Here is a 20,080-nt window from a genome sequence, read left to right as displayed (position 1 = left end):
AAAGTGTGGGGCGTGACTTAAAGGCACACAGATGATGGAATGTATGTAGAGATGTGGGCACTCACCTTCCAAACCTTCTTGTCTTACTCGGGAGAAATCTCTGTTTCCTGGTGGACAACCACTTTGGTGACTGACATATCTGGGTGTTGTTCTTTTGCTTCTTTAATAGCCTGAGCCAAAGCCTGAGCAAATGAAACACAGCAACAATAACAGGCTTATTTAGTAGAACAATATTAACAACCTTTTGGGCACACGTCAGTCAGGGAAACAGCTGTCTGCACCAACCTTGGCTAATGCCAGTCAGGTCAGTGTTCCAGCCACCGGGAAGAAAACTGGCTGAACCCTTGGTGTCATATACAGTAACAAGGCCAAACAGTGGTTTGACACCCATGGAGGCAGGTTGTCGCCATCTGGCGAATTGATGTTGTATGCCCAGTCCATCTACACATCCATCCATCTTCTTCTGCTTATCCAAGGTCGGGTTGCACCTCTACTCCAACTTTCTCTGAGAAACTCTCAGGGAGAGGCCAGCCACGGAGGAAATTCATTTCGGCCGTTTGCACAAAGCCCATGACCACAGGTGAGGGTAGGAACGTAGATCGACCGGTAAATTGAGAGCTTTGCCTTTCGGCTCAGCTCCCTCTTCACCACAGCGGGCCAATACAGAGTCCACATCACTGCAGACGCTGCACCAATCCTCAACTCCTCCACTTGAGGCTGGATCTCATCCTCAACTCGGAGATGGCATTCCACCCTCTCAATCTGTAAATCCGCTGGAGATTGGACAGTGAGAGAGTCCAGAGACTGACAAGGGCATTGGTGGTATAGACCAGCTGCTTGATGACACAGATCTTGCTGTGTTGAGCCCTTCGATGTTCAGCTGCAATATTCTGGGTTGGAAGCCAGTGGAACAACAGCACTTAAGATAGCGGCTACAAGCGAGCGAAGTGAGTTTCCTCTGTAGGGTGGCTGGACTCACCCTAAAACATAGGGTGAGGGCGCTCCGTCATCTGGGAGGAACTCAGATTAGAGTCGCTGCTCCTTCAAATCAAGTCGAGCCAGCCAGTTGAGGTGGCTCGGGCATCTAATCCAGACGTCTTCTGGACGCCCCTGATGAGGCGTTCCATGCATGTTCAACTGGGAGGAGACCCCGGTAGATGTAGGACACGCTGGAGGGATTACGTCTCACAGCTGGCCTGGAAACGCCTTGATGTCGTCCTGGTAGAGCTAGAAGAGGTGGCCGGAAACCGGGAAGTCTGGGCTTCTCGACTGAAACTGCTGCTCCGGCGCCGCAGACCCGGATAAGCGGAAGAAAATGGATGGATGGATGGACACTTACGACTTGACTGCTATGCCTATGACGACCTCGCTTTGCTGTTCTCTGCGGCAGAGAGGGAGTCAATGGACAGGACCTTTAGCCACTTTAGCCAAGAGCTCTCCCCCCTTGTCTAACTGAGTAGTGCGCACCCGTATGGTGTTGTGGATGGGTGGCCCACCCTCGCCTTCGTATTGTGACAGGATGCCTGCTTCCCATGCGCGTAGAGCCACAGATGTGGTACGATGGTCAGATTACATCAGGAGTATGGCGTGGGAGAAGAACACCTTCAGCCTCCATGACTTCATCCCAAACACTAGTTCTCCCCTGCTGGAAGGCACCTGCTTAGACTGATGTGGGTGAGACTTAATCGCCTCCAAACTGCTGTGGGGCGCTTCCGCTCATCAATGCACAGTTGGGACGTGGCTCCTTGTGCAGCTTGCGAGTGTGGTGCAGTGGAAAAAAAAAAAAACGCAGAGCAAACCATAACGGGCTGTCCAATTTACCAGACATCATGTGACAGTTCTGGACAACAACGCAATGGCATGGTTGCTGGGCTTGTGCCCTAAATAATAAACCGAGTGAACCCCCCCACCACCATAATTCAGACATCTTGCGTGGATAGCAAATTTAGGAGCCATTGCAATATGAGCTATCTAATTATTTGCGTGTGTACCTTATCATGATCAATTTCAGTGTCTCCAGTTATGACGATCCTCTTCTCTATGCGAGTCTCTGAGATTCCTCCCTTGACGGTCTAAAACACGGACATGAAATGAGAAATGAGGTTTATTATTGATTTTTTTCATTACGACAGGCTTTCTCATTATTAGCTAGTGGCATTTTTCACAATCAAGCGCCTATAATACGGCAGTATCACATTCATTATCAATCCGCCCATTATTCACTAGAGAATCGAAGGGTTCACAAACTGCGTGGCTCAATCCTGTTGTGGGATGATATGAGGGATGCATCATCGCCCCCGTGATAAGTACAATTATAAATAATTTCAAAAATAAAACAAAATTAATAAACAATTCATGTTTTTCTTAAATAAGCCGTCCATACAATTTAAGTAAGTGCAAATGAAAATATTATAATCGTCAAATTAATTTCAAACTTTCTTAATAACCGTCACAACTTAATTTTATGACATGCTGCACTCTCATTTTATGTTCCACTCTTAATGAGACACCTGGACCTGTTTCTCAGACATGAGAAAGGCGGAAAGGCAAACTGTCAGACTTGCCGCCAGTGGAGCTCTGAGTCTGTTTCGGACTTTAGTCTTAGTTGTGGCCTCTATAGAAAATCTTGATTAACGCAAGTATTATAGACATTAGTGCTAGACATGTGTATTAATTTGAGACTGCGATCCAGAAGGAGACCAGGTCCACTTTTTCCAGATGTGAGGTTAAAACTATTTCATGTCCAGTAGGAAAACTAAGGCCTGGTCTAGCCCCTGGTCGATTGATGAATTGGTTAGGAAATGTGCCTCGGTAATTAAAAGTCATCTTATCAAAGTACAGTACAACCTTGAGTGTGATTAACTTGTTCAAGGTCCGACTCAACCGGAACAGACAGTAACTGAAATGTTAACAAAAATGTTAACACAAAACAAGTTTTTATAGTTTTAAAATTGTAGTTTTACGTACAGTAAACAATTCCAAACACACAGAAATGATGAATGAAAGGGATAAACGAACATTTAAGGTTACTATAACCTTCATTGAAGACGTGACTCTTGATGTGACGACATGGCAGCAAGACACCGCACGGACACCACCTTCCTGTTTTAGTTCTTTCTTGAATTCAATAGAGTTTCTCACCTCAATAAACCAAAATGGAGCCAAAGCCAGTTTCAAGTGCCAGCATTTTGATAAAAGTGATGAATAACACTATTGAATTGAATTGAATTCAGGAAATAACACATGACAAAACAGGAAGATGGTGTCCGTGTTATGTCTCGCTGCCACATCGTGTCTTTGGGAACACTCACATCAACAATCACATCTTCAATGAAGGTAAAAGTAACACTCAATGTTCATATGTCCTTTCATTAAACATGTATATACATTTAGAATTATATTAATATGCACGTAAAACTATTAAAAGATGTTTTCTCTTAACATTTTTGAGAGTCATAAACGGGCCGTTTCCGGTTGCCATTTTGTAACCAGGCAAGCTAGCTACAAGAATGTTTTGTGATAAACTTTAATAATAACATAACCAAGGCAAAATTGTGCCACCGTTAACTGAAAACTAACCGAGGCAGACCCTAACCAGGGTTTCACTATGTCAGCAATAGTAGATAGAGGCTGCACATGCAGTAACTGTGCTCACTGCAACTTTCTAATGTAGTACTTGGTATTTAAATCAATACTATTGTTTTCCTTCTTTTTTGATTTATGGTCCATATAGAGTAGTTGTTCATCTTGGAATGGACATTTAAGAGTACCGCCTTTCCAAATGTCACATCTTGATGTCCTTGTCAGTGAGGCATGTTTGGAAGATGGAGATTGCTTTCGTGTTACTGTCTTCAGATCATATCTGTGCCTAAGTCCATAAGAGGGAAGGGAATGAGTGTTTTATTGATTTAATAAAGCTTATACCATCAAAATAATGTGGCAACTAGGTTGAGCCATGATATATTAGTGATTTATCATGGCATGTACATAGCGGATTTGAAGTGACAGGTTATTTACATAACGGGTCTCACAGCAATCAAGCAAATTGCTATATTGATCTGCATTGTGTAGTCTAGTCATGAGGCAGACCTTGGTGATCTGGGTAGTGGTGGTTGTGCTGATGGTCTCAGATGTGATGGTCTGGGCACTCAGCAGCACTCCTGAGTCCCGGTCTCCCAAGGTGTCCACCGGCTGTGGGAGAGAAACCTTTTCAGTGTTAGACCTCATTGTAGCATGAAAGTGTTGACTCCAGTTTGAGTGAGATGAGGTCCGAGTGCCCCAGGTGTTGATTTACTCCCCTTGCATAACAAGACACCAAACACAAGCCCTTTTTTTTTTTTTTACATCTAATTCCAGGAAGGCAAAGATGTCCATTTTGGAGGAAGGAGAAGTAATCAGAATTGTATTACAGTCCCTCACTTCATCATGGTTCAAACATCGCGCCCTCACGTTATCGCAGATTTTCACAAAGCAATTAATTGATTAATGGTCGCGGTTCCGTGGTTGAATGCGGCCTATTATGAGTAAAAAATAATTGCACTTATTCCTGGCTTAAATTAAGCATACAAATGTCCAAATGAACTAACACGGGGCATTCTAGAAGAAGCATTGTAATTGTGAATGTAGTATTCCACATTGGCCACTAGGTGTCGGTGTTCAGTGAGACAAGGACCAGACATGAACAGGCATTTATTACAAGTTGAAATTATGTCACAGGCACAATAATAATAATATAGTAATCAAAATAATAACACGGGCTACTGTTGGGGCCATAACCTATAACAAACTAACACTCAACTCTGAACCTCCAACGTCACTTCCTGTCCTCTACACATCTGTCCACCCGCCACTAACGTCCCCGAGGGAACACATTTACTGTGACACACACAAGCAGGGGTTTTATTAACGTCTTAAATAGCTTATTTACTCTTATTATGTCTACTATATTGGGTAATACAAGTGTAAAGCCATTGAAAGACGTCATTACAATACACTGATGAGACAATAGCCACCGCAGGAAGTACGCTGTCCAGAAAAAAAAACAAGGATCTGCTAACTTGTGAGTCTATGATATTTTATTCATGTCTAATATGTCTTATTTTCTCTGATTATGTTTACTATATTGGGTAATAGGAGTACAAAGGTGACTATGGGGGTATTAATTAATATCTCGAGAGCTCTAATAATGTTAAAAACTGTATACAGAAGATCCTAAACAGATTTTCTGTGATAATACTCCATTTATTAATATTGAATCCTACTTGGTGGAAATTCACTTACTCTGGAACCAATTACCCGCAATAAACGAGGGACGGCTGGACTAAACATGAACTAAAATCAAATAAAATGACTTGGTTTTTCATTCCCAGGTGCAGAATGCCTCTTACCTGTGCTGACTCATATGTAATGGTCTTGGTCTCAGTGTGAACTAAGGGGATGTCCTTGTAGGCCACAGTTCCTCTCAGAGAGTTGGTGACATCTGAGATGGTGATTGTCTGGGTCTTCAACACTGGAGACTGGAAAGACAAACAGAGTCAGAAACAAACTCTCTAAGGGCGGCTCGACACTTTTACAGATGGAAAGAAACTAACGCAGATCATGAAGTTGACGTCCGAGCGACAAAACACACTACGCTAACAATTACAAAATGAAAATGTAACATCCCGATTAATATTTTAAGCAAGATGTTTATTAAGTTTTCAAGTCCTGCAGGGGAAAACAGTTAGTATGAAAAAATCCAACCCATTCAATTATTTCTTAAAATGATTTAATTAATTTTTATTTCATTGATGTGCACCACACTAAATGAAAGCATCGATGTTGAAAAGATGTACAATTCAGTCTCCAACATGCAAAAGTACTTCTTTATCTTTTACATTTTTATACTTTTAGTGAACTATGAGACCTCAAAATAGTACAAGCAGAGGATTTTTTTCCAGACATAATATACACTGCCTTGCCGTAAAAAGGTTAAACACTATTACGCTAATTGGACCAGCGTTAGCTTTGATGATGGCACGCGTTCGTTGTGGCATTGTTTCCCCCCGTGTCTCAACATTTATTTCTGTTCAGAGTTGCATTCATTTTTCGCCAACATTTGTATTGACGACGGGAGATTGGAACCACTGCGCAACGTTTCCCCGCTGTCCTTCCACTTTTAACCCAATTTCCGTAGTTTCAGCAATCTCCAGGGGTCTCCAACTATTTTCTCCTTTTACAAAATGAAAATGGCCGAGAGCTACTCCCTTTTGTAACATTTATTTTCATTGCTTACTTCAAGGCCGCACGGTGGCTGAGTGGTTAGCATGTTGGCCACACAGTCAGGAGATCGGGAAGACCTGGGTTTGAATCTCCGCTTGGGCATCTCTGTGTGGAGTTTGAATGTTCTCCCCGTGCGTGCATAAACGGAGTACAGTCGTCTCCCCCTAAGGTTTGAGGTTGACTATGGTCCAATTGTTACTCAAAAAATAGGCTTCTTTAAGCAAACGTTATGTATTTTTTTGCCTATTTTAAGTATTTTCAAGCATAAAAAGGGAAAAATTAATGAAAATGCAGAAGACGCATTCAAAGTTGTACGATGTAGTACTACACTGGTCACTAGGTGTCAGTAATGCTACATTGATGAAAATAGCCAGCAGGAAAACAAGGAAGTCTCCCAATGCTAATGTGTGAGTCTATGTTATGTCTTATTTATGTCTAATATGCCTTATTTTCTCATATTATGTATTGGGCAATACACGTGTAAAGGTCCATCACCTATAGTCACCTATGGTCACCTTTGAGTAGTGACCGAAAGGACAAGATCATGGGTACAAGCGGACAAAATTAGTTTTCTCCATAGGGTGGCTGGGCTCTCCCTTAGACATAGGGTGAGAAGCACTGTCATCCGGGAGAACTCAGAGTTGCTCCGCTACTCCTCCACATTGAGAGGAGCCAGATGAGGTGGCTCGGGCATTTGGTCAGGACGTCTCCTTGACGCCTCCGTGGGGAACGCCTCGGGATCTGCCCGGGAGAGGGAAGTCTGGGCTTCCCGGCTTTGGGTGCTGCCCCCGCGACCCGACCTCAGATAAGTGGCAGAAGATGGATGGATGAAGTGTAAAGGTGACTATAGGAGCGTTATTTCATGTCTAGAGGGCTCTAATAATGTTAAAGATGTATTTAGAAGGTCGTAAACAGGTTTTCTATGCTCTAACTACCAAAATATTTCATTTATAAATCAGGAATCCTATTTCATGGACGGCCGGGTCGGGAACCAATTAACTGTGATAAGCGAAGCATTACTGTATATAGAGCAGTTGCCATTCCCCTCTAGAAGGTGAAAGTTAAGTTTGTGTAGAACTTGCATGAATGAGAACAATGCATCTATTGTGTCTCCCAGTATTTTTCCATCAGTTGTATGCAAGATTTGTACAACTCTGATTGTGCTATGTGAGTGTCAAGAAGGCCTTCTATAAGAAGCTATAAGACGGAAAATGCACTAATGTATTAGACTGGATCTATAGGTGTAATAATAATAATATCTAAGTGTATCCACAACTCACATTTTGTTCGAAAAACAAATTGTTCATCTGCACCTTGTATTTCAGTACGCATTTATTTCTAGTGCTGGCTCCTCGCAACCTGTTTAGGCTACTTTGACAAAAAGAAAGTGCTCATTTGTCATCCAATATCGCCATAATGAAGCAAATATTTTTTGACCCTTTGGTGAGCGGCTCAAAATCAGCCAACGAGCTACTGGCTGACACCTCTGCCTTAGTTGTTCTCTCATGCTAGATGGTGTGTCTTTGGACACGGCTGTTGAGAAGAAATGAGAAGCTACTCACTGCATCACTTGGGGTTAAATCATTTCTCTCCATCTGAAATATAATCTCCCATGCATTAATTATCCAATGAGAGGCTCGGTTAAATCCAGGGGGTGACCTTTTCTTGGCTCAGGCAGTGTATTTTAACATATTGTAAAGGTAAACAATTTAAGGACGCTTCCGGAACTCCAATGTAGTTTCAGTCACTAGGAGTCTTGAAATTCTCTGTGTATTGTCTTTAAGAGGATGGTGGAACAAACAGTATTCCACAAATGTTTCCTTGCTGGTAGAAAGGGGAAATCCATCTACAGAAGTGCTTTTTTTTTTTTTAGCGAAGCTTTATATGAATTGCACAATGAGTCTTTCCCTTCAGTGAGCATGCCAGGAGCATCTTTCACAGCAACAATCATTGACTAACTATCATTATATACATCCATTATTACAAACACACAGCCTTGGAATGTTAATACTCTTCATAGCAAGTGGCCAATTGGCGTTATTCACTGTCACACGCACAATACAACCCCTAAAGTGATCGGTAACATCAGGGCGGCAGTGTACTATGTAGCATAAAAAACATTCATAGAAGGGAAACTTTGTAAGATGGCAGTTTTATGCAAAACAAAATTATGCATACAATCTATGTACAGTAGTCCCTCGCCACTTTGCGCTTCAAATTTTTGCGGCTTCACTCTATCATGGTTTTTCAAAAATATCATGCTGTTTCGTGGTTGAATACGGCCTATTATTAGCCAAAACATATGCATATTTAAGCAAATTTTACAGATTTTTTTGTCTAGTTTAAGCATTCTCAAGCATAAAAACGGCAAAATGAACTAAAATACAAATATAAGACATTCAAAAAACACATTCAAAGACATTGCGATGATATGTATTATTCTACACTGGTCACTAGGTGTCAGTAATGTTACATAGACAAGACAATAGCCACCACAGGAAACACTGTACAGAAACAGGAAGTAAAAAAGGAACAAGGAGCTCTCCCAATGCTAATGTGTGAGTCTATGTTATGTCTGATTTTCTCTCATGATGTCTCTACTATATTGGGTAATACTAGTGTAGAAGGAATCCTACTTTGCGGAAATGATCACGGTTGGGTCTGGAAACAATTAACCGCGATAAGCGAGGGATTACTGTCATTGTAAAAGATGTTAAGCAGGACTGATCTCATGACAGCTGCATGAAAGTCAGCCATGTGAACCACTACACTAGCAATGACACCCATCTAAACAACAAGTAAACAGAATAGAGCAAAATAAAAAATAAAAAACGAAAAACATCCATTCACTACTGGCAGAGCACAGTTGATGTATGTCGCTCAAGATAATGACCTTGATGACGATTTGCCAGAAAGTGAACATTTACTGTAACCGGAGTAGACACATTATTAAAGAACAACATTAATAACCTCTCTGTCACCTAAAAACAATGTGGAAATAAAAAATACAATCGCAAATTCATGGCCAGTTTTACCAATCATTGATGGCCATCTCTAGTGTGAGCACACAACATTTTTTTAAGACACTAAATTAATGTAACAGAATTTGTTGTGTTTGAGAACATAATTTTTTTTACATAAATAAAAATTCTGCTTATTAAGTACGCTAATGTGTGAGTCTTATTTATGTCTAGATGGCTTATTTTGTCTTATTATATCGCCCATATTGGGTAATAGGAATATCAAGGTGACGATGGGGTGTTATTTCATGTCTACAGAACTGTAATAATGATAAAAAACGTTTTCAGAAGTTTCATAAAAATGTTTTATATGCTCCAACTACGGAAATATTCAATTTATTAACAATAAATCCTACTTTCCAGGAAATCACTTATCGCGGAACCAAATAATATTCATGGCTCTCACTGTGGTTTGCTGGAGCCCCAAAGCTTTAGAAATGGCTTTATAACCTTTTCCAGACTGTTAGGTCTGAATTCATCTAAGTTACAGTATGTTTTACCGGGGGGGTGGGAGGCTGGGGGCCCAATCACTTTTTCACACAGGGCCATGTAGGTTTGGATTTTTTTCTGTCTCTTAATAAAAAAAAAAAGTTTCATTTAAAAACTGCATTTTGTGTTCACTTGTGTTGTCATTGACTTATATTTACATCTGAAACATTTAAGTGTGACAAACATGCAAGAAAATAAGACATCAGGAAGGGGGTAAACACTTTTTCACACCACTGTATGGTCTGGAGCCAATTAACCGCGCTAAAACAGGGGACGACTGAATATGGAGGAAGTAGAGGGCCACTCCACTTACCCACTTAATCACCGAATCAGACCGTATTGCGGTATAAAATCAGGCAGCAGGCCTTTGCAAACATTTTGTGCAAAAATGGGTTTCTCTGAAGAGCATCCTGAATTGGAGCATAATACTATAATGGAATGACACTGGACAAATCAGTTTAGTGTCCTTTAGAATGATGACTCACACTTCTCTACTTGGCAGTCTGATGGATGAGTCTGGCTTTTAGTAAACGCTCAAAGAAAATGACCTGCCCGACTACACCATGCCTGCTGTAAAGTTTGGTGAGGCAGGCCCATAATACGACGGTCTTTAATGTAGGGTTAAGGTAAGTGATAGTCCAGCTTCTCAATACATTATAGATAATCTTGTGCTTTGTAGGAACAAGTCATCTAGTCCAGTATGCATAAAGCAAGGTCCGTAAAGGCATGACTAGTTGAGACCTTGGTGGAGTGGAGTTTTTGACCCTCTTATTTAATATCAGCGACCTCACAAATGTTCTTCTGGATGAATGGACAAATAATCCAAATGATAGCATGCCTTCACTGATATGCAGTATTGTGTATTCCTGTCGTGCTGTGCCATTGCCACAAACAATAAAGGAAATACATTTGTAAACATCACCTTGAGCGAGAAGATAAAGAAGTGTCATGCAGCCAACAGTGAATGCATTGCATATGTGTCAAATACAAGAATGTCCTTCTCGCGCCTTCTCGATTGTGACATTTCATAGATAAATTGACAATTCTATATTCCCAATAATCCACAGTCCTGGCATCACCTTTTGATACCTTAGGAGTGAATCTCTCCATGTCTCTTACTGAGACTTGTCCAAGAATTCCAAGAATTATTCCCCATTCTTATCGTCTGAAAGAGGCTGAATCTGATCAACTATTTTCATTCCATACGTAATGAAGATGAAACCAATGCTTGAACTATCCGTATAGTCCTGAGAAATTTGGCGTGATTGTCTGCTTAAACCTGGCCCATCATGCACGTCACTTTCAACAGTGTCCAAAAAAAAGACAAAAATAACCCCTGGTGGAATTCTGCGCATAACTGTGGGGGAAGCAATGGGAACCAACAATGGGAACCAACTAAAACACACAGTACTGTCTACAGTGGAACCTGAGTTAGCGTATGCCCTGGTTAGCGTGGTTTTCGGTTCATGTCAAAAATTCACACCAAAATTTTGCGGTGGTGTTCGTGTTGATCTCGCTGCCTTATTGTGTCTTTGCCAATAATAACATCCTTAATCAAGGTAAAAGTAACCCTAAATGTATCCCTAAAAGTATTGCTTTCATTCATCATTTACAATTGTTATCTGCATGTAATACTATAATTGTAAAACTATAAAAACATGTTTTGTGTTAATTTTTGGCTTTCTGGAACAGATTAATTGGATTTACTTGATTTCTGATTGGAAAAAATTGTCATGAGCAGGCATGGCCGTGACCCCAGGATGCAGAGACAGGAGTAAAGTGCAGGTAAAAGTCTTTAATTGTAATCAATACAGCAGAAAATGGGAATCTTACAGAAAGCACGTGACAAAAAACCCACAATGATCCAACAAAAACAGAAGCTACCAGCTGAACTGAATAGAAGGTATTTAAATTGGCGGCAGGTGCACCTAAACAGAAAAGCAAAGGCAGCTGAAAACGGAGTGGAACCACACCAGAAGTGGAACAAAATAGAGGCATGAAAATCAGAACTAAGAAAGAAAATAAATGTCACTCGAATCGTGAAAAAATTTATTCGGTTAGAGTACGTTTCGGTTCGAGTCAGACCTTTTGGAATACAAAAAAAACGCAGCTAGCTGCCACTGAAACATTACTATGAGACATTGCCTTCTTCACATCACGTCATACGGCAAGGAAAAAAGGAGCCAAGGTAACTCCACCAGAGGCTGCCGGCGTGGACAGTGCCGAGGTGCAGAAAAGAGGTGCTGAAAACCAAGAAGCCTGCTGATGCGTCACTCACCATTGACGCATCAACAACTCACATCACGTCATGCTGCCAAGGAGAAAGGAGCAAAGCTCAACCACCAGCCGCCAGCATATCATGTCTTGCCGCCAAGGAAAAAAGGAGCCAAGCTAACAAATTTCAAATCCTGAATGTGGCACAAATTTTGTAACTTTTTCATTCCGGCTGGTTTGGCTTGATTCATGCTACAGGGGCTTAATGATGCTAACCAAGGTTCCACTGTACTTATTCCTCAACAATTTACCCTCTTAGAATTACACGCAAGGAAAATCACAACTTTTACCGTCTCTTGCAATTTTTATCACAACACTGCAACTATGCAAATAAAGCACATTTTGTTAGATGTGTTGAAATCCTGTGCTTTTTGGGGTTAAGGTTACAAAGACTTAAAACATTCATAACAAATTAATAAAATCACAAGCTGATGCCTTGTTATTGAAAAAATCTGCCTAAAATCAACTTTTGCCGCAACTTTGTGAAAAAGCTGCCGTGAAATCAGGCATTTTAGGCCATTACAATCACAAAAAAAGCCTGCCCAATCCTGGGACTGGTATATTTACCGTAAAGATACAATCAGTTTCCAACAATCCAGCCAGCTCAAATAAAATCATTAACTTTGTTGTAAATGACATTGAATCTGTGAGGAAAAATATGCAAAAAAAATATCAATTTTGGCCGTGATTGAGATCTCCACAACTTGAACTGATTCAAATGAAACGGTAGCCTTTTACGTTGCACAGGAAACTTTGAGGTAGAGGGATGGAAACAGCATTTGAGTGAAGCAGCCTTTGGATTAGTGAGGACACTTTCTAGCATTCATTTGTATTTCAAATAAGAAGCAACCACAGCATGGTCAGGGCCATCGCCAGCAGGCCTGACAGGAAGAAGGACATACGAGAGTGCCTGTAGTGTGTATGGAGCCTGGATGGGCTGAGCTCACCAGGGCTGCTCAAGCTCCTCACCTCATCTGGCACTCTGAGAGTCACCTCTAACGTGCGACCTCGGGCTTGTTCATCCTCCTCCTCCTCCTCCTCATCCTCCCCTTCATCAACCCAATGTAACTCACTGTCCTCATCGTCCAGCAGAAAGCCATGTCTGAGCGGCGGAGATCCCCCTGGTGTTGGGGACAGGCTACACGCTCTTACCTTGTGTCCAAACAGAGACTGCCTCCCTCGCTGTGCACAGCAGTGGAAGACCAGGAGAGACAAATAACAATGAACAGACAAGTGGAATATGGTCAGCTCACTACAGGAGGAAGGATAGAGGGAGGAGGAAATGGATGGGTGAGACATTGGAGGGAAAGTACGCCAGTATTGGGTCTGGAAGAAATATTTTACATTTATTAACTCCGGGTTTTTAAAATGTTAATGTTTGGACACAAAACGCAAAGAAACGTTGCTAGAGAGCTAGGTCATCACATATCAAAGGGCGTACTGCCCACCTCCGCAAACATTTGCAATGAAAATCACGGCTGTAAAGCATCCATTAGTTCCAGCTGCACTAACACTCTCTTTAATTACCATTGCTCGCCTGTGATGAAGAAAGCTAACAAGCTACAGTAATAGCTCGCCACGTCGCGCTTCAAATTTCGTGATTTCATTCCATCACATATTTTATAATATTAAATAATAATAATATTAATATTTAATATATGAATTAAATCATGCTGTTTTGTGGTTGAATACATCATTCATCCAAAATATGCACATTTAAGTAACATTTTCATATTTTAGATAATCCTAAATTATGCATTTTTAAGGGGAAAAAAAGGCTAAATGAAGTAAAATACAAATCTAAGACATTCAGACGATGTGATGATATGTAGTATTCTACACTGGTCACTAGGTGTAAGTAATTTTACACTGATGAAACAACAGCCACCACAGGAAGTATGCTGTCCAGAAAAAAAACAAGGAACTCTCCCAATGCTATCATATGAGTCAATGTTATGTCTTATATGTCTTATTTTCTCTCTTATTATGTCTACTATATGTCTTGGGTAATTCAAGTGCGTAAAGTGTAAAGGTAATTATGGGGGTTTCATTTCATGTCTAGAGGGCTTTAACAATGTTAAAAAACCATCTTTAAAAGGTTGGAAACAGGTTTTCTACACTCCAACTGTGAAAATATTGCATTTTTAAATAAGGCAGGCTACTTTGTGCAAAGTCACTAATTGCGGTCGGGTCTGGAACAAATCAACCGCAATAAACGAAAGATGACCGTACATTAATTAATAAATCATGCTGTTTTCTGGATGAATACGGCATATTATTAGTCAGAAAATATGCACATTTAATCAACTTTTATGTATATTTGGCCTAAATTAAGCATTTTATGCTTAAAATGGTTAAAGGAAGTAAAATACAAATATAAGGCATTCAGAAGATGCATTCCAAGACCTTGTGATGATAGCATGTAGTATTTTACACTGGTCACTAGGTGTCAGTAATGTTACACTGATGAAACAATAGCCACCATAGGAAGTACTGTATAGAAATCGGAAGATTAAAAAAAAAGGAACAAGAAGAAACTCTCTCAAATCTATAGTCTATACTGTCTTATATTTATTATTTTGTCTTATTATGTCTACAATATTGGGTATATGCACAGAGGCTGACATCCCATTAGAAAAGTTAGCCAGGCAACATCCGTTTCTGAAATTGCCCAATGATGTGCTGCATTAATCAATGTTAGGCTTTTTGCATTTAATTATTATTTTATTTGACTTACTGTCAAAAAAGTACACACTGTATGCTGGTAAAATAAGTGTAAACAATAAAAAACGGAATTCTCAAAAATGAAACCGGGAAAAAAAACGAATTTGGAAAAAAATAAAACAGATTTCAAAGGACACTAATCTAGTTGGTGATGTGTCTTCATTCACACAAACATGTAAGGCGTTTCACTGGAGATATTGTATTGCTTATCTTTACGCCAGTTAATCTGATTAGGACATTTAGCTGAGTAACCCAATTGCGAAAACAGAGCCTTGATGCTGCAGAGCAACGGCAAATTCACACTGCACTGTTAAGAGAGCAGCGTCAGAAGAAAATGAAAATTGGAGCTGAGTGGAATGTAGTGACAATAAATCAGCATTCTCAGACAGCCAAGCACTCAGCTAAAATAATGGCAATAACACCTAATTTATAGGCTGTCACAACTGTTTATTTGATTTAAATTTACAGAACTTTACCATTATTGAGAATGTGGCACTGCCATAAAACACCAACACAATACAGGATATATTAGTGGCGTGCAGTCAGGGCCAGCAAAGCCTTCTCTGCTGGCCTAAACACTATCAGAAGCGCTGACCTACAGTATATTTACAATGTAAACTCTAGTATTTGGCCACACGGTGGCCTAGTGGTTAGCATGAGTGCTGGTGGATGCCACATAAATACTGTTGGCAATGGGGCTGTTACAGTTACGGACACAGTGGCTGGTGGAGTAGGAGAATTCGACATCTCTGGTGAGTGGATGTCATTTATTGAAGCGTTTTATGTTTTTGTCATGTTATCAGATACGTACTGATTCTGAACTGTTCCAGATGATGTTGTAATGTAGAGGTCTGGGGTTGTGTGAACCCTTTATCTTGTACAGTAATCCTAGTTCATCGCGGTTAATTGGTTACAGATGTGGCCGTGATAAGTGAATTTCTGCAAAGTAGTATTCCTTTTTCAGAAATCAAATATTTTCGTGGTAAAAGCACAGAAAACTTGTTTACGACCTTCTAAATATGCTTTTTAACATAAATATACCCTCTAGACATGAAACAACACCCCATAGTCACCTTTACACTCCTATTACTCAATATAGTACAGTGTTCCCTCGTTTATCGCGGAGAATAGGTTCCCGAAATAAGTAAAATCCGCTAATTAGCCAACTTTTTTCACAATTATTATATATGTTTTCAAGCTGTAAAACCCCTCACAATACACTTTATACACTTTTCTCAGACAGGCATTAAAATTTTCTCACATTTCGCTCTTGTTTGAACACTCTCAAACTCTTCAACCTAATACTCTAATAAAACTCTTCAAAGCTAATACTCTTCGTAATCCTCCATGAACCGAAGACTCATTTACAGTATTCCATAATGGCGCCCTAGCGATCATACAACTATGATCGCTAGAAAACAGGAAACACGGCAGTGCTGCACGAAGGAGACTGACAATGGTCCAAAGCCAATCAGAACGCTAATTTCTGGTCACGTTCTGGTCTAGCATCTTTTCGTGTGCTTCTGAGCAGCACCCTCATTATGGAGAATGCTTGGAGAGGTGTCGGGAGGCCAACTGTAATACCAAAGGTGACCAGTAGATGTAGTTATAGCCTCAGTAATGTTGAGCAAATGCCTGAAGAAGAGACACTTGCTTCCGGTATTCTGACATGAGAACATGGCAGCACACTGGGGCTGCTCGGTGATTGTGTCCGACCACAGTGCACCTTACTGGGCCACGCCAGGTGGCTCCACCCGCTCTCTACTCTGGTTCCCCTGACCTCTGGGGTGGCACACTGGCTGCTTGGAGTGTGTGTCCAACCACAGTGCACCCTGCAGGGCCGGGTTCCATGTTGCATTGCAAGTTCATTCAACAAGATGTCTGGTCTTTTACAGAGAAGCATCAAGACGGCATTGACAGCGCAACTTTTCTGCCGGGCTCTTGTTGATGTTTAATGTAACATCTTTCTGTGTATTAAATATCTCATGTCACAACGCGGAAACATGTTTACATCTGTTTTTCTCTTTAAATTTAGTGGGCGCGGCTTAAATACTGGTGCATTCTCTAGTCCAGAAATTCCGGCAAATAAACCTAGTGCTCGTGTGTGTTGCTGTAAATGTGTTCCGGTGCTAGGGGAGCTGAGTGGGAGTGTGTACAGGAAGTTGCGTTGTGGGTTCAGAGTTGGATTTTAGCTGGGTGTGGGTTATAGCCACAGCAGTAGCCCATGTTAGGGATTATTATGCCTGTTCAGATCATTTTTATGCTTGACAATGCTTAATTAAGGCTAAAAATGAATACAATATGCATAGTTTTGACTAATAACAGGCCGTATTCAACCACCAAACAGCATGATTTATTAAGTACTATATTTTTGGAAAACGTGAGAGAATAAAGCCGCAAAATTCGAAGTGCAAAGTGGCAAAGTATTACTGTATAGAGTAGTCAGTATACTCTGGACGTATTCCCATGGAGGATAGCATAAAAAGAATGTACCATGACTGGATTAACCTGGGAATCCTTAACCGGTGATGCAGTAGAGACTGTTTTTCATTTTCATCTTGTGTCATCATATTTCCAAGCGTTCTGAAATAATTAAAAAATGACCAAAGTAATGCCTCAGGCACCATCCAAAAAGTTCCATCCTGATGGATATTTTATAACAAAGGGACATTGTTGTAGTGTAAATAAACAGGCGGTGTTTTGAAAGTGTGCCTTCATGTTGTGGTTGCGTGAAAGACATCACCTCCTCATGACATAAGATTATGCACACGGATGTTTCTTGCATTGAAAAGAAGACTCCACAGACAGTGGCAGGCTTCGAGAATTGTTTTGGTTAGAGCAGGGGTGTCCAAAGTACGGCCCGGAGGCCACTTGCGGGCTGCAGCTGTTTTTTATTGGCCCGCGGCACATTGTAAAGATAGAATTTAACAAGACGACTAAAACAAAACAAACACACAAAAAAACAACAACAGCAAAAATTGAAAAATCAGCAGTAATTGTAAAAGAATAAAGTCAAAATATAAAGAGAAAAAAGAACGAGGAAAAGTTGAAATTTTATAAGTATAACGGTGTAATGTTAAAAGAAAACATAACATCATTTTAGTAGCAAAGAGTTTTAAAATTTGTATTTTTTTAAAAGTCGTAATATTATGAAAAACAAAACAAAGTTGTAATTTTTAGAAAATTAGGTAATATTAGTTATAATATTGTGGGAATAAAGTCAAAATATTATGGAAATAAAGTCATATTATGAAAAGAACATTTACAAGGATTACTTAAAAAGAAATAAATATTTGGAAAGAAACAAAAATGAAGAAAAAAAAGCGCAAAGATCAAGATTCATACTAATAATACACTTTTTGATCAATCGCACAAAGCTGAGATGCATTTTTTTCCTGAAATATATATATTATTTAATATATATATAATTTATGAAAAAGTTTGGACACCCCTGGGTTAGAGAAATGTTACTAAGAAACAGTTTTTTCTTTCCAGAAGCTAAAAATAGGATGTACTGTATGTGTTTATGGATTTTCAAGGGGTCTACACAATACAGAAATAAAATGAGATATAGCATAAAAGTCTACTATCTGAGGAAGTCTGATAATACAAGACGCTGTATGACCTACATCGTCTGGATGTGAAGGTATTTCGTAAAGTGGAAGGACATTTTAGAAAGGAGAACAACCTAAACTTATTTGGGGAAGGATGATGGGACAACAATAGCGAGACAGACAGGAAGGGTTGAAGAATTGGGACAGATGACGGATGACGTTTTCTTTTCTTGTGGTTAGCTAATGGTCTGTTACTTATTTCCCAGTGTTCTTTTGCTCTTCGAACTTCCACTGATCCAACCAGGCTCAAGAAACATGCGAAGAGACCATCAGGGTGCACCCAGCCATGCCACTCGTAACTAGATGAAGCAGCAGCCATTTGAAGAGCAAAGCCAGAGCAAAGTTATTCAAGATCTGGGATCCAGGACTGTCTGGTGATCTCATTCCTGCCAGTAAGCCTCTGGGAGCCCTTCTGGGCTGGGATGTATTAGACTTCTGCAGCCTTGGCCAGACAACCAAATGCAATGCACCTTTTTCCTCACATGCGGCACACAGCTACTTTTTATGTAGCTGGTGTCGTAACACTGCGCACATCCTCCCCTTGCACAGGCACGCAAAAAAAAAAAGGCCTTAGAACAAGCCATATAGCCCCCCTGTGATTGCTGTTACTATCATGCAGAAGCATTGGAATGACAGAAGCCAACAGCGCCATCAAGTGGAACATCAGTGTAGAGTTCAACAAGAAAAAGAACAAGAAAATCATTGACACGTCACTAGGATTGTCAAGAGTCATGTTTCTCACATGGAAAGTGCAGCATATAAGCTCTAAAACATTGTTGCTTGTATAAAAACAGCTGCCCATTAGCATTTGGAACAACTACTCCCATATTTTGTCACTATGTAGTTGTCAAAAAAGGATGGTAATGTAGGGTCTGGGTTTGTGTAATCACATTGGATATTGCAGAAGGAAGAAAAAAAAAAGTCCTGAAGATGACTGAGGGCGGAGGGGAGTACAGCAACAACCCCTTTCAGCCGTTTATGTAATTAACTTATATTGTAATAGCTTTGACTTTTACCATGTGGAAAAAGAACATGAATGTACTTCAGCAACATCCCAACTCCAAAATGTACATGTGGAACCTCGGTTAGCACGCGCACCGGTTAGCTTGTTTTCTGTTAGCATCAAAAATCTTGTTTTTCCTCGGCTTGCATACATTTTCCAGCCCATTACGTCGATCGCAAAGATAGATTGAGTCAATCGCATAAACATCACTTCATAGATGTCATATTACATCAGTCAGCTGTCATTAAAGGGATAGTTCGGATTTTTTTACATGAAGTTGTATGACATCCCCATCAGCATTCTAGTCCAATAACAGCGACTTACTTACAAACTCCACTATAGAAACGCATGTTTTTCTACACTTCCGTTTCTTAAACTATTATTTCATGAATTGGAAAAATGACCGTTGCTAAAATCTTTTTAATATGTTGCCTTGTCTTCGGCTGCATTGTCTTTTGCATAATCATTTTCATTTCTTCTATATGGGTAATGTTTGATAGCAAATGCTAGCACAGGAACTGTATGTCTAATGAACGTTACGTAGCTATTTTGACGAACATACTACGGGTACTCAGGTTATGTACACAACTTGTAAACTTTGAAACTGTGAATGTGAAATACTAATCATTAGTATTTTGTATAGTAATTTACCGGTTAGATTTTATATATATATTATTATTTAATATACTATTTGT

At 40.1% G+C, this 20,080-nt stretch overlaps 1 protein-coding gene across 14 annotated transcripts in view; it reads right to left on the bottom strand.

Annotated features, from left to right (window-relative positions):
- Positions 1 to 20,080, bottom strand: part of LOC129172927 (protein 4.1-like) — a 141,349-nt gene that overhangs the window by 60,729 nt on the left and 60,540 nt on the right. For 13 of the 14 annotated variants that reach the window (XM_054763195.1, XM_054763197.1, XM_054763196.1 and 10 more), the window contains 4 exons: positions 5,388 to 5,516; positions 4,090 to 4,206; positions 1,992 to 2,072; positions 66 to 182 (listed from right to left, as the gene is read on the bottom strand). In XM_054763195.1, coding sequence (XP_054619170.1) covers positions 84 to 182; positions 1,992 to 2,072; positions 4,090 to 4,206; positions 5,388 to 5,516 — 426 coding nt within the window. In that variant the 3' untranslated portion in view covers positions 66 to 83. The remainder of the gene's footprint in view (positions 1 to 65; positions 183 to 1,991; positions 2,073 to 4,089; positions 4,207 to 5,387; positions 5,517 to 20,080) is intronic. The other variant, XM_054763201.1, reaches the window with a different exon arrangement.

This window comes from Dunckerocampus dactyliophorus, chromosome 20 (genome assembly GCF_027744805.1).
Source record: "Dunckerocampus dactyliophorus isolate RoL2022-P2 chromosome 20, RoL_Ddac_1.1, whole genome shotgun sequence".
Taxonomy (NCBI): Eukaryota; Metazoa; Chordata; class Actinopteri; order Syngnathiformes; family Syngnathidae; genus Dunckerocampus; species Dunckerocampus dactyliophorus.
Note: the sequence above shows the minus strand (reverse complement) of the source record. Positions and strands in the feature narration are given on the sequence as shown.